We start from the raw sequence: 11,727 nt of genomic DNA, 5'->3' as shown, positions 1-11,727 counted from the left end.
CAATTTTCATCCCAAATCACTTCGATTTCCAAAACTTCTGTGAAGTTTCAGTAAAATCACGTGAATTTCCAAAATCCCAGAACTCGAACCGTTCGAGTTCTGTGAAAAATCCCAGAAATTGCAACGTTCAATTTCTGTGAATCACGTAAAATTTCCAAATTCCCAGAAATTTTGGAAATCGAAGTGATTTGGGATGAAAATTGAAAATTTTGAAAATCGCTCCTTCTTATATTCAGGAGAGTGAGTCGCTATCTGTTATATGTACCACACTTAAAACAGGCCGCGCAGAAACTACAATTTTCTCGGCACGTCTTTTTTCAGTGAAAAAGTTTCCAATGAAAAATCGGGAAATTTTTCTTAATTAAAAAAGAGGAAAAGTTACACCATTTGAAAAGTTATCAAAGTAGAACGTAGTCAAAAATATAGTTTTTGATTGAATTTTTGAAAAAAATTTCAAGAAGAATTTCTAAACAATCAGCTTCTATGAAACAGCGGGCCGGTCTGTAACTTTGCAATTATGACAATATGACATGTACAGTAAATAGGAGCTTGGTGGTCAAGTTTCCAATCATTTTGAAACCTTTAGAGGGTGTAGAACAGAACTAGATTAAGAACTTTTCATTCACCGATTCCTTTAAGAATCCCTGGTTTTTCAGGTATTTCCCGAGTTCTGAAAAAAAGGTCAAAATGATTAAAAATGAACTGGAAGTTTTGGTTTTGTCTGTCTGATTGACCGGTACTGAATGTAATTAAACTTACTTGCCGCTGTACTTTTTCTGCCATTTGGCTAGAGTTTCTTCGGCGGCTGTAAGATGTTCCTCAATGCTCAATGCCAGCAATCCATCGCCATCTAGAATTGGCCAATTGTTCCTGTGAGCCGTTAGAATGGATTCAAGACGATCGGCAGCCCGTTTTTCCATCGTATTCAACATGGCATCTATTGCTTTTAGTGGTTTGAGATATGCTGGAGGGGAACCGTTTTCTTGGCTTGGTTGGTCATGACTCTCCTCCTCCAAATTATTTGATTTCAAAAGTTCGTCAAATTCTTTGTCGAATGTTTCAGTAATATCGATGACGCAAAGCATTTCGCGAACCGCTTCAATTTTCATGTATAATCTGGAAAAAAGTAAGTTAAATTATCCGAAATATAATTTATTCGCCTTTGTGTCACTTTTTCAAAATCAGTTGTCTTTCGGGCTTTGACAAGTTCATTGAGGACGTCCGTTTGATGAACTTGCTCACATCTTCAATACATGAGTGGCCGTCGGAAACGCTTGTGGTTTTTGACGAGATGCAAGTTCACAAGATCCACAATAATATGTTGTCGACATTTCATCTCGTCTCTAGTTCTCCGGGCACAATTGTTTTTCCGTAGAAGTCAAACTGAAACTTTTCAATTCATTTTAGAGGGGAAAAAGAGGCCCACCTCTTCGCAGTTTTGTGTTGGGACCCAAGTAATGTAGTTTTCGCATAGAATTATTGCCAAGTAGTTGGTGAACGCCTTACAGTAGTCGGTTGGTGGGGTGAGTAACTTGAAACGTTCCTTGACCAACGCATCCATTTTTTCGGCTTCTTGCTTGTAGATTTGGATGTTCCACTCAATGGTTTCTTGTTTGTTTTTACTCATTGTCAGCTGAAATTTTTTCATACGAGACGCAAACACAAGACTATGCGGCGTCGTTGCATAAGAAGGGACCTATAGAAAAGCCTACAATGATAAGGTACGGAGAAAAAGAACGGGTGTAAGAAATTAAAAGCGGCGATATATCGAGATACAGAGTACTAGCTCACGTCATAATCTTCTATTTTTCTGGTAACAAGCGGAAAGACAGATGGCAAATGATATCTTAACGCCGTCAAAAAAGGTAGAGCTAATTTGAGGTCAAAATGGAATGCAATAGAGGGCCCAGAGCTGGGAAGGTTTTCCACGAGATCTGTAATACATGCGAAAAAAGAGAAAAGGGGGCATAAAAAAAGGAAAATAGAGGGTAGTTAAAGGAGAGAAAGAGAAAAATGAAGTAATATGTATTCTAAATTTCGTGCGATTATGTTGATTATTTTTTCTTGTCTGAATACAGAAGGAGAGTTGTGCGAGCGCAAGACTCTTGATGAAAATCGAGAAGGAAATTAACAAGGAAAACAAAAAGGCTTTTGAAACTTTGTCGTAATGAAAATCGAGACACCAGAAAGGAAAAGAACACGCTAAAAGAGAGTGATGAGAAGTACGCAGCACTTTCTTTAATCTTTTTCTCTCGCGCCACAAAAAGAAGGGAGACGTGAGCAGGAGAGCGCTGCTCCAGGCAGATGGTCGTTTTGAGGCTGGGGAGAGAGAGAGGAAGAGCGGAGAGAGAAACGGCAAAATTAATGGGAGCGAGAGCCAGAGAAGGAAAGGTGTCATGACACTGCGGAGCCGGATTCGTGTTGATTAAAATAACACGCAGGGATTTGGGAAGGATCAGAAAATCGGGATTTGGGAAGGAAGAAAAAAGGGCACCGAATGAGAAAGGCGATTATGTGTTGCTGACGTCGAAAGAATCAGAAGTTCGAAAACGAATACGGAAAAAGAAACTGAAAGAAGGAAAGGGAAAAGTCAAAGCGGTTCAAAAAAGAAAGTGAGACAATCTATGGAATAGGAGTTTTGAGCAAATCGGCTACTGTCATCATAATCGAAACTTATTAGTGGGGCACTATTTGAGTGTTAGAATCTTCTTCTTTTCATGGCAGTGAAGATCATTTCTAATAAATATTTATTGGTAACATTTGTGAAGAATTCGGACACACAACCAGTCACAACCGCGAATTTCCACAAATTGAAGTTTCAGTTAATTTCAAATATGATGAACGATTATTCTAGAAACACGCAACTTTGAAAGATATATCGCTGTGCAGGGTTTGAGTGGTTCTGAGCAAAAAATTACTACACTTCACACTACCACGGCACAGCAGGAACCTCGATTTAAAATTGCGACTAAACAACGCTTATAAGGTTTTGATATTCAAACATTTTTTGAAAAACAAACAAAATTTGAAAATTGGTATGCAGTCAAACTTTGCGACAAGAATGTCCGACTTAGATGCCCGTTTGCATGCCGAGAAAACGAGAGATAAAAAACACGGTCGATCCCGAGGACGACAAAAATTTGAATTGAATGCAAATGAGAGCGGTTGGATGTAGGGACAATTAACAAATCGATCGTGTCGTTTTTTTGGTCCCTGACAAAATTCAAACGAACATCTGTGTCGAAACCACTACACACATCACAAGAGACGTGGAAAAAAGAAAGAGTGCGTCAATCAAGGAGACACAGAAAAATGGATGGAAGGCGATGATCAGTGTGATTTGGGTGATTGAAAAGGGCCATTTTGGTCGTAAGCTGAATGTTATAGTGCTGCCGAATTCGTCGAATGTTTGTTGGAGCTTTCTCAATTTTATCAGTGATTTATCAGGAGTCTGAGCAATCTCTGAATATAAGTTGCCGGCGACGCTCGAGTAGATCATATATTTAATTTTCAACTTGATCGGATTTTTTCTCTTTTTTTCATATAAAGGATCATTATTAAAATGTATCAAATATCTCTTGATGCTGCTCGTATTATTTGTCAGACGGCCAGAAGCATGAAACATCTTTTATTTATTTCTAGTAACTCTTTTTTTTGCTAAATGTAAAATCGAGCTTTAAAAAAAACAAAAATTGAAATGTTTGTCCAACTAGAAGACTGCCACGCAGCAACGATTGAAGCCAGATGATGTCATTCAGAGACGGTTTCTTTTAAAATATGCTCGAAACGTTTTGACATGTGCTCAACATGATGCAAAGTCACAGCACAGGTCCGGTAGAAGTCGAAAAAGCTTCCATTTACATTGGTTCGATTAAAATTTCTTCGACAGTAACCGAATTCAAACTAATGATAGAAACAGATTCAATTGATTTGAATCAATAAAAAAGTGGTTAATGATCAAGAATGAATTGAGGAGCTGTATTTATTACCAAAAGCGAGATATATCAAAAATCAGAAGCAAGAAAGAAGTAAGCAAAGTTAAGCTGAAAAGTCGGAATTTACGGGGGGGGGGGCGGTTTAGCGGAAATGAGAAACATCGGGCGTTGGGAAGAATTGGGGGAATGAAAAATAATATTAAAATGGAGAAACTGGAAGAAAAAAAGGAATTATGTGTGAAACAAGCTACTGCTTTTCTTTTTTGTTTGGATTTTTCTTGGCTTGAACTTGAACTTGAACTTTAGCTGCGGCTGCCTTCTCTGCGAGTGCTTTCTTTTTCAACTCGCGAGTGATCCAGGCGTCACGAGAATAAATGTTTCCCAGTGTGATGTTGATTTTGCTCAGCTGAAAGTTATTAATTCACAAAAAGTTTCTTCAAAGATAATTAGCATTTTTCAGTTTTCATGGAAACTAAATAGAGGAGGTGATTGCAAAATGTCTCACCTCAACGCAACTGGTTTCGGTGTCGAAGAAATGATCTTTCTCCATCTTTTCTGGCTTTCGGAACGACTCATTTCTCTGAAAACCGAGTTGCTTCTCTTTCTCGCGGAGTACATTGAACTGAGTGATTACGTGACGCAAGAAGAACTCCGCAGACTCCACGTACTTCTTGCTTTCCCTGAAACAGTCGTTGTTGTTAACGGAAAATCCATAATGTAGCTTACGTGTCCCGGAACTCTTTCTTCCAGACGTCCATGGCGGCGACGATCTCCCGGAGAATATCCATAATCTGTTTATCCAATGGTCTCTCGTTTTTTCGCTGAGCGCAAACGCTCTCCTTTGGGTTCGAGGAAAGACTTTGGACATACTTGTCAGCAACCAAGATACGGCGCTTCAAGCGATTGAGTTCCGTCTCCAGCTCCCGAACAACTGCGTTCTCCACCTTTGACTCTGGATCCTTTGGTGGGCTTCCCTTTTGCTTCAAACCAAGGCGTCCGAGATTGTATTGGTCCTTGATTTTCTCGATGTGGCCATGGATTAATTCTTCGTCTTGATCCGAGAGATAGAGAAAATCGGTCTGGTAGTCTTGAATGAACTCCAATGTTGGGTTGATCCAACCCATGAGGCTGTAAAAATATCATCACTATCTGAAAGTACTATGAAAGAAACTCACTCTTCGAATCTTCTTTTGTAGTATCTATCAAACATCGCTTCATTGAATTTTTCTGTTTCTATCTCGGAGGATTTGATGTGTGTCATCCATTTGGCAACTTCATGTTGAAGCTTTTTGTGGATTTTGACAATATCCAAAGCCTTCACATCGTCCACAATTTTTGCACGGCATTTCGTCTTGTCGTTTGGTCTCTGAAATAAATCAAAGATAAAGATTGCAGTTATGTTACTACGTCTCACGAACCCTCATTTTGCCTGCTTCCGGCCACATGATGAAGTTTTCGCACACATATGTCGCAATGTACTTTGTGAACCATGGATAGTGCTCCTCGGGCTTTGGAATCTGCTTGAACTCCTCAACGTAAGAATGGTCCAGCTCTTCGCGGCATTTAGTGTAGATGACAAGTGTTTCCTGGCCAGGGTCGGGAAGATCCTCGAGAGAAGCTGTAGAAGATGTAGCCATCTGAAATTTGAATATTTAATTTACAGCGAATGGTTAATACAAAAGGAATATTGTTCAGAGTTGAGAAATATACAAGGTATTGGTTTCGGTTGAGAATGCTAAAACGAATACAGAGAGATAGAACAGATAGAACATCGAGAGCGCGCGAGAGTGAATAACAAGGTAGGGGGGGAGAGAAAAAGAGATTAGGAAACGTGGCATAAAACAACATGTCGATGAATACTTATTCAAAAAAAATGGTTCGCAATATTTGAATACACAAAAAGCATGAATGTTGCCGTAGTGATAATTTTTGCGAAAAGAATAAGGGAGTTTCGTAATTTGAACCTTAAAAAAACTTTCTGACTAAAGCTGCATTTTACATTCACAGATCCGATTTGTAATATGATTTTGACTCAAAACCTTATTCGAAAATGTACATGATGCAATTTAGCAGGAAAATTTGTCGCTCATATGTGAGTCACCGCGAAATCGATTTTCGCAGGTCCGCTCGCGTTGGTCCCGCTGACACTCTTCAGATATTCAAGATTTTCGCAAACAACTGAGTTCTCTATTTATCGCAACACGTCTACAAGTAAAAGAAATCGTATATTCTTCGATTATACTCTTATTGCGACCTATACAAACGATTTAGAAGGAGAAATCGGAAAAATGACGAACGAATGTCTGCGGCTGTCCCCCTCTGCGTATTCTAGGCCGCCGGTCATGTACTCGTGTACTCCTCTCGGAAAACTGTTTTTTAAAATGTTTTTTTACAGATTTTTTCAGAAATACCGAGGAAAAAACATGAATTTGATAAGATAACTGATTGAAAAAATTATTTCCTCAAATTTATTTTCAGATTTTGTAGAAGACTTATGTGTTCAAGGACGAAAACATGGATTTCTTTAAGTGAATCTTTAAAGGTGCATTCATTCTCTTTTAATTAAATTTAGATATTTAAAATGTAAAAGATATTTAAAATGTAAAACTTATATAAAAAATAGATATCAGATTTTGCCATGAAGTCATATGGAATATGTCCTTTTTCGCCAAAGAAAACTGTTCTGAACTTATAAAAGAGACGTAAAACGAGTTTTGTTGTAACAAACAGGTTGTATGATGATCTCTGACGATTTAATCGGTCATTGGAATCCATCGTTACATCGATTGTGAACACAAATCTCCAAACATGATGAACGATTAAAATTTTGTTGGTCCCTGATCGATTTTAGTCTTTTTCCAGGCATCAAATGTGAATGAGTCATCAATACTGCCGTCTGAATTTGAAGTTGTTCTGGAGCCGTGATCGAGCAGCTTGTGGATGACAATAGCAGTACCTGAAAACCCGTTTGAATATGCCAACGGAAAGGCACAAACGTTTTCTGCTGGATGATGCCATTAGTTGGAACATTTAACGTAGATTCAGTATGCCGGCAAAGAATATTCCGTGAAGAAGGTTCTATGTTGATATGGAAAAAACTTGAAAATATAGTCGAAGGGAAAACCCCAGAAAACTGACAATCTGCCGAGAAATCTCAAGCGGTAATTCCATTTTCTTACTCTTAAGAATCTTTTCTAGTCTTGTTCATTTCCTTCACAGTCCGTCCATAGAGCCTCAACTGTTTCCGTTATCCTGTCTGTTCGTGTGCATTCCGTTTATCTTTCGTTCACGTCTGGAGAGAAATGCCCAGCATGACCTGGAGAGAGTCGCACAACGTAGATAGAGACGTGCGATTAGTGGTCCGCCTACCCACGCACAATTAATAGAGGTCAGTCTTGGACTCCAACGCGGCCGTCTCCGCACAAACGAACTCGTCCCTTCTCTGCCTGCGCATTCATTGTATTGATCGGTCCTCGGTTCTCTTGACTAAATGTTTCAAAAAGTGTTAGCTGGAGATAAACGAATCAATCCGCTCTCTGATGTTGATTAGCTTTTTGAATTGCTTTCAAATTTTCGAATAATGGATTTGGTTTCTCTCGACACAATACTTTAAAAATTTTGGACTATCTCAATCATTTATGGGTTATATGATTGCAGAGCGATTTCAGGTAGTACTGGTATCGCTTTTTGGTAAGGTCAAACATTTTTCTTCTTTTGTTCAAACATATGATACTTCAGCAACGGGGGAGTTAATTTCAACATTGTCAGAAGAGAAGTTACATGCTCATTCAAAACAGTCCAGGCATCAACCACATCCGAGTTCAACCTGAGGATAGATGAAAGACGGCTGAAATCCTTTTTGGAGCTAATGCAAGTGTCTAACAGTAGCTTCCGATTCAGGTAATAATGGCTTCCGGCAGAAAATTGCAACGATTTCATCGAGAAGGCTTTTGGGCACTGGTGTCGCTACTGTGTGAAAATGGGCTTGGACCTTCATCTTTATATCTATTTTGCCATGTTGGTGATTCTCTGACTCTACCGACTACAGTCAGCGTTAATATCCATTTTTGGTAAGTTTCATGATTAATGATTTTTAACTCATAAATTCTGGAATTTCAGACACGTCGCCACTTAACTTCGATGTAATTTGAGGATAGATGATAGAAACCCCTTTTTGATGGCGCTGCAAGTATCTACTCGGAATTCGTTAAAACTATACGAGATCGCTTGTCGCAATCTGAAGATCCACAATCAAAGAACGGATTTGATCATGATGATTCTGAAACGATAATATATAATATTTTCTCGGAGATGTGCACGATGTGGCTGAGCTCTTTAAGTTTTCTTTCCACTAGACACTCTTCGCTAAACATGCACCACCTGGAAACTAGACGATCTTGATTCATTTAAATTCGCTTGTCCTTCACAAATAAGGTCCGTGAGAGTAAGAGTGCGAGTCTTTCAGAGAAATGAAACTAATAAAACTGAACATTTTCAGAGAAGCTTTGCTTCATCTACCGATGGAGGAATCAAAGCATCTGTTCTCCATCCGTGAAGCCGGAGACATGGACCGATTTGGTCTATTTTTCTCCCAACGGCTGTTTTTATGCATACGCACGATTCCCGGACTTCATTGCACTCTACTGAAAGCTCAGTATGTTTTCTCAGCTCAAGGATTATTTCTCAACCCAATAATTCAAAAAACTATGGCTACTCACGGTTCCCAACACTGTTTCGAAACTCAAGAACAAAGGAAAACTGTGGAAAGTCTGTTCTGCGTCTTCATCTGCTATCATGAACATTTTTGAAAAAACATCAACCAGTTTAATATACGATGGAGCACTGAAGGCTCAAAATTTTCGTTGATGAAAAAATCTGGGAATCAACCAATCGCTTTTGGAGATGGGGCATTTTCTGCTATTAGTGAGTTTTTTATATAAGCATTTCCAATTTTCAGAAATTCCTCTTCAGTATGTGTTTTTGGATTCCTAACAAGGCTCGATGAACCCTCCTCATAATCAGAAATTGAATGTTAGATGCCCTGCAACTAAACGATGAAAAATGAAAAAATGAAACTATGCCTGAAGTTGTACCGCTAGAAGAATTTGGAAATCACGGTCGTGGCAATAACTCCGACTTTAAGTTCAGTGACTCCCTAATTAGATGTAGTCTCTGACGGCACTACTATGGAGTCCGTCGAAGGAGCACACATGAGGGATTTTGGAAATGAAGGGGTTTTTAAATTGCGACCTAAATATTTCGAAAACTAAAAATTTCTCAGCTCGCATTTTATTACCATTGTGTTTCTCGTACTCGTTCAATCCTAAAAACACCATATCGCGAGCGAATGTATCAAAATTGAGAGTTCGAAAATTTTTCGCGACATCAAATTCCCAAAAATCCCTCATGTGTGGATAGGAGGAACATCAGAAGGAACGGGTTCAAAAGCTGGCAATGCAATTTCTGTGGAGATGATTCTCCGGAAACTCCTACCAGCGGTTGGGTTGTGCGAAAGTGACGGAGATAGCCATGAAGGATAAAATGATGGTCAGAACAGTCTATTCATCCTTCAAACTATCCAAAAAAGTGTGCGGCCATTATCATAATGTGACCACGACTTTTCCCACTCCAAGAATACAATTTTTTAAACCAGTACAATGCTGTCAAAACAAACTCAGGAATCTCAAAAAAACGAGCGTTGGGTGAGTTTCCTTGATATGTTCTTTCATTATTATCAGTATTTTCAGCACTGCTCGCTTATCATAAAGATGTACCTCCATTACCTGCACTAGCTTCATACGACAACATGCTAAATAACTTGAAAACTTGTTCTAATCACTAGTTTGACACTGTTTCGTCTTGATAGTAAATCCGGAAGCCAAATCAACTGCGCTCACACGTTGACTAACCAAATCGGTCAATCTTAGTTAGACTCCGTGATTTGATGCTAGTTCCCGAGAAACTATGTAGGATGCTTGATACAAAAAATATGTATTAGCAACAATTGAGAAAAAGAAGCACGGGAGATTTTCTGAAGATTTTGGCTGACGCAAGCCGATCCATCTAATGAAAGAGTGAACCCATTGGATTGTCAACTGTTTTCTTACGGAAAAGAGGCACTGTCTGCTGTCGGTGAGTTTTTTGTGAAGACTTTTAAATTTTCAGAAATTTCTCCGCCGTCTGTGTCTCCGCATTCCTAACAAGGCTCGATGAACCTTACTCATAATCGGAAAATGCGACTAAACAATGAGAAAAAAAGAAATTATTACTCGAGTTGTCCCCTTAGAAGAAGTTGGCAACCACGGCAGTGGAAAAACCCCCACTCGAAGATAAGTGACTCATACGCTAGATGTGGTTTCTGACGTTATGCCTGTGGAGTCCATGGTAGGAGGAGCGTCAGAAGGAACGGGTTCAAAAGCTGGCGATGAATTATTTTCTGTTGGTCGTCGATCCTGCTCATACTTCGTGATGCGCTACTAAAAATTCTCAAGAAACCGTACAGGATGCTTGGTACAGGAGAAACTTGGATTACCAACCTTTTTGGCAACACATCAAGCGTTTGACACACGAGAAGCATTGCAAACTCTATGAAATTTTTTTGCTGAAGAAAAAATGAACCATTAGCAACGTTGAGAAGAAGCACTGTCTGCTGTCGGTGAGTTTTTTTTATGAAGGTTTTAAAAGTTTCAGAAATTTCTCATCCGTCTGTGTCTTTGGATTCCTAACAAGGCATGCTGAACATCAGTCATACCCACAAAATGAATTCCAGATGCCCTTTTCCTGTGGTGAGAAGATGAAATAATGTCTCCAGTTTTACCCCCAGAAAAATCTGCCAATTCCGGCAGTAGTGATGACCCCGACTACAAGATAAATTACTCTACGCTAGATGTGGCCTCTGGTGGCACGCCTGTGGAGTCCATTACAGGAAAATCATCAGTAGAAAAAGGCCAGGAGCTGGTGATGCATTATTTTGTGGAAACGGTCCTCCAGAAGCTCCTACCGGCGGTTAGCTTGTGAGGTGTGGTCGGTCGTGGTCGGTGACGGAGATAGCCAGGAGCGAGAGGATGGAGAGGAGAGCATTCTGTTCATCTTCCAAAGTATGATTCAAAAAAGTGTCTACGACTGTGACGCTAATCATAATGTGACCACGACTTCTGCCATTCCAGGAATGGAACTTTTCAAAAACAGAAGATCCAGACTCGACTCACGGCTGTCAAATAAAAACGAGCGTTGGGTGAGTTTCTCTGACATGGTATTTCATTATTCCCTTATTATTATTATTTCCAGCATCGCTCGTCTTCAGGGAAGTGCGCTTTTTTACATGCACAAGCTTTTTTTGTTTCGAACGGATGTGCAATCATCAACTTGACTTTACCTCGTCGCGATAATGAATCTCGGACCTCAAAAAAAACCAAATCAATTGCGCCCACACACTTTGAAAGACCACATCGGTTCGGAGAATCTCCCAATCTTGTTTAGACTTTATGTTCCTTTCCGAGAAGAAACACTGTCTGCCGTCGGTGAGTTTTTTAGTTAAACTTCTTTATTTTTTCAGAAATTCCTTCTCCACCTCTGTCGTTGAGTTCTTATCAAGACTCGCTGAACAACTTACCGTAAAACCTGTAATAGAAGTGCCCCCTGACTTTCAACTTTGAGCCCATTTATCTCAGCTCCTATGAGAGATATCAAAAATATGTCAACTAATAAATTGTTTATCATGTTATGATCAACAATTTATCAGTTGAAAAATTTTTTATATCTTTATCAGGAACTGAGATGAATGGGCTCAAAG

At 39.4% G+C, this 11,727-nt stretch overlaps 2 protein-coding genes across 2 annotated transcripts in view; both read right to left on the bottom strand.

The window, feature by feature from the left end:
• Window positions 1-1,627, bottom strand: part of CBG27909 — a gene marked incomplete at both ends in the record, with an annotated part of 2,908 nt that extends 1,281 nt beyond the window's left edge. The window contains 2 exons of the mRNA XM_045240173.1: window positions 760-1,116; window positions 1,533-1,627. Coding sequence (XP_045097907.1) covers window positions 760-1,116; window positions 1,533-1,627 — 452 coding nt within the window. The remainder of the gene's footprint in view (window positions 1-759; window positions 1,117-1,532) is intronic.
• A 2,555-nt stretch (window positions 1,628-4,182) lies between these two features.
• On the bottom strand, window positions 4,183-5,572 carry CBG00212 (the record flags this gene model as incomplete). Its single annotated transcript, XM_002645253.2, has 5 exons — window positions 4,183-4,341; window positions 4,441-4,615; window positions 4,662-5,063; window positions 5,111-5,301; window positions 5,354-5,572. 5 exons carry the CDS (start codon window positions 5,570-5,572, stop codon window positions 4,183-4,185), a joined length of 1,146 nt encoding a protein of 381 aa, XP_002645299.2.
• Between the last annotated feature and the right edge of the window lie 6,155 nt (window positions 5,573-11,727).

This window comes from Caenorhabditis briggsae, assembly GCF_000004555.2.
Source record: "Caenorhabditis briggsae complete genome, chrX, whole genome shotgun sequence".
NCBI classification, from domain to species: domain Eukaryota; kingdom Metazoa; phylum Nematoda; class Chromadorea; order Rhabditida; family Rhabditidae; genus Caenorhabditis; species Caenorhabditis briggsae.
This window is presented reverse-complemented; position numbering and strand designations above follow the sequence as displayed.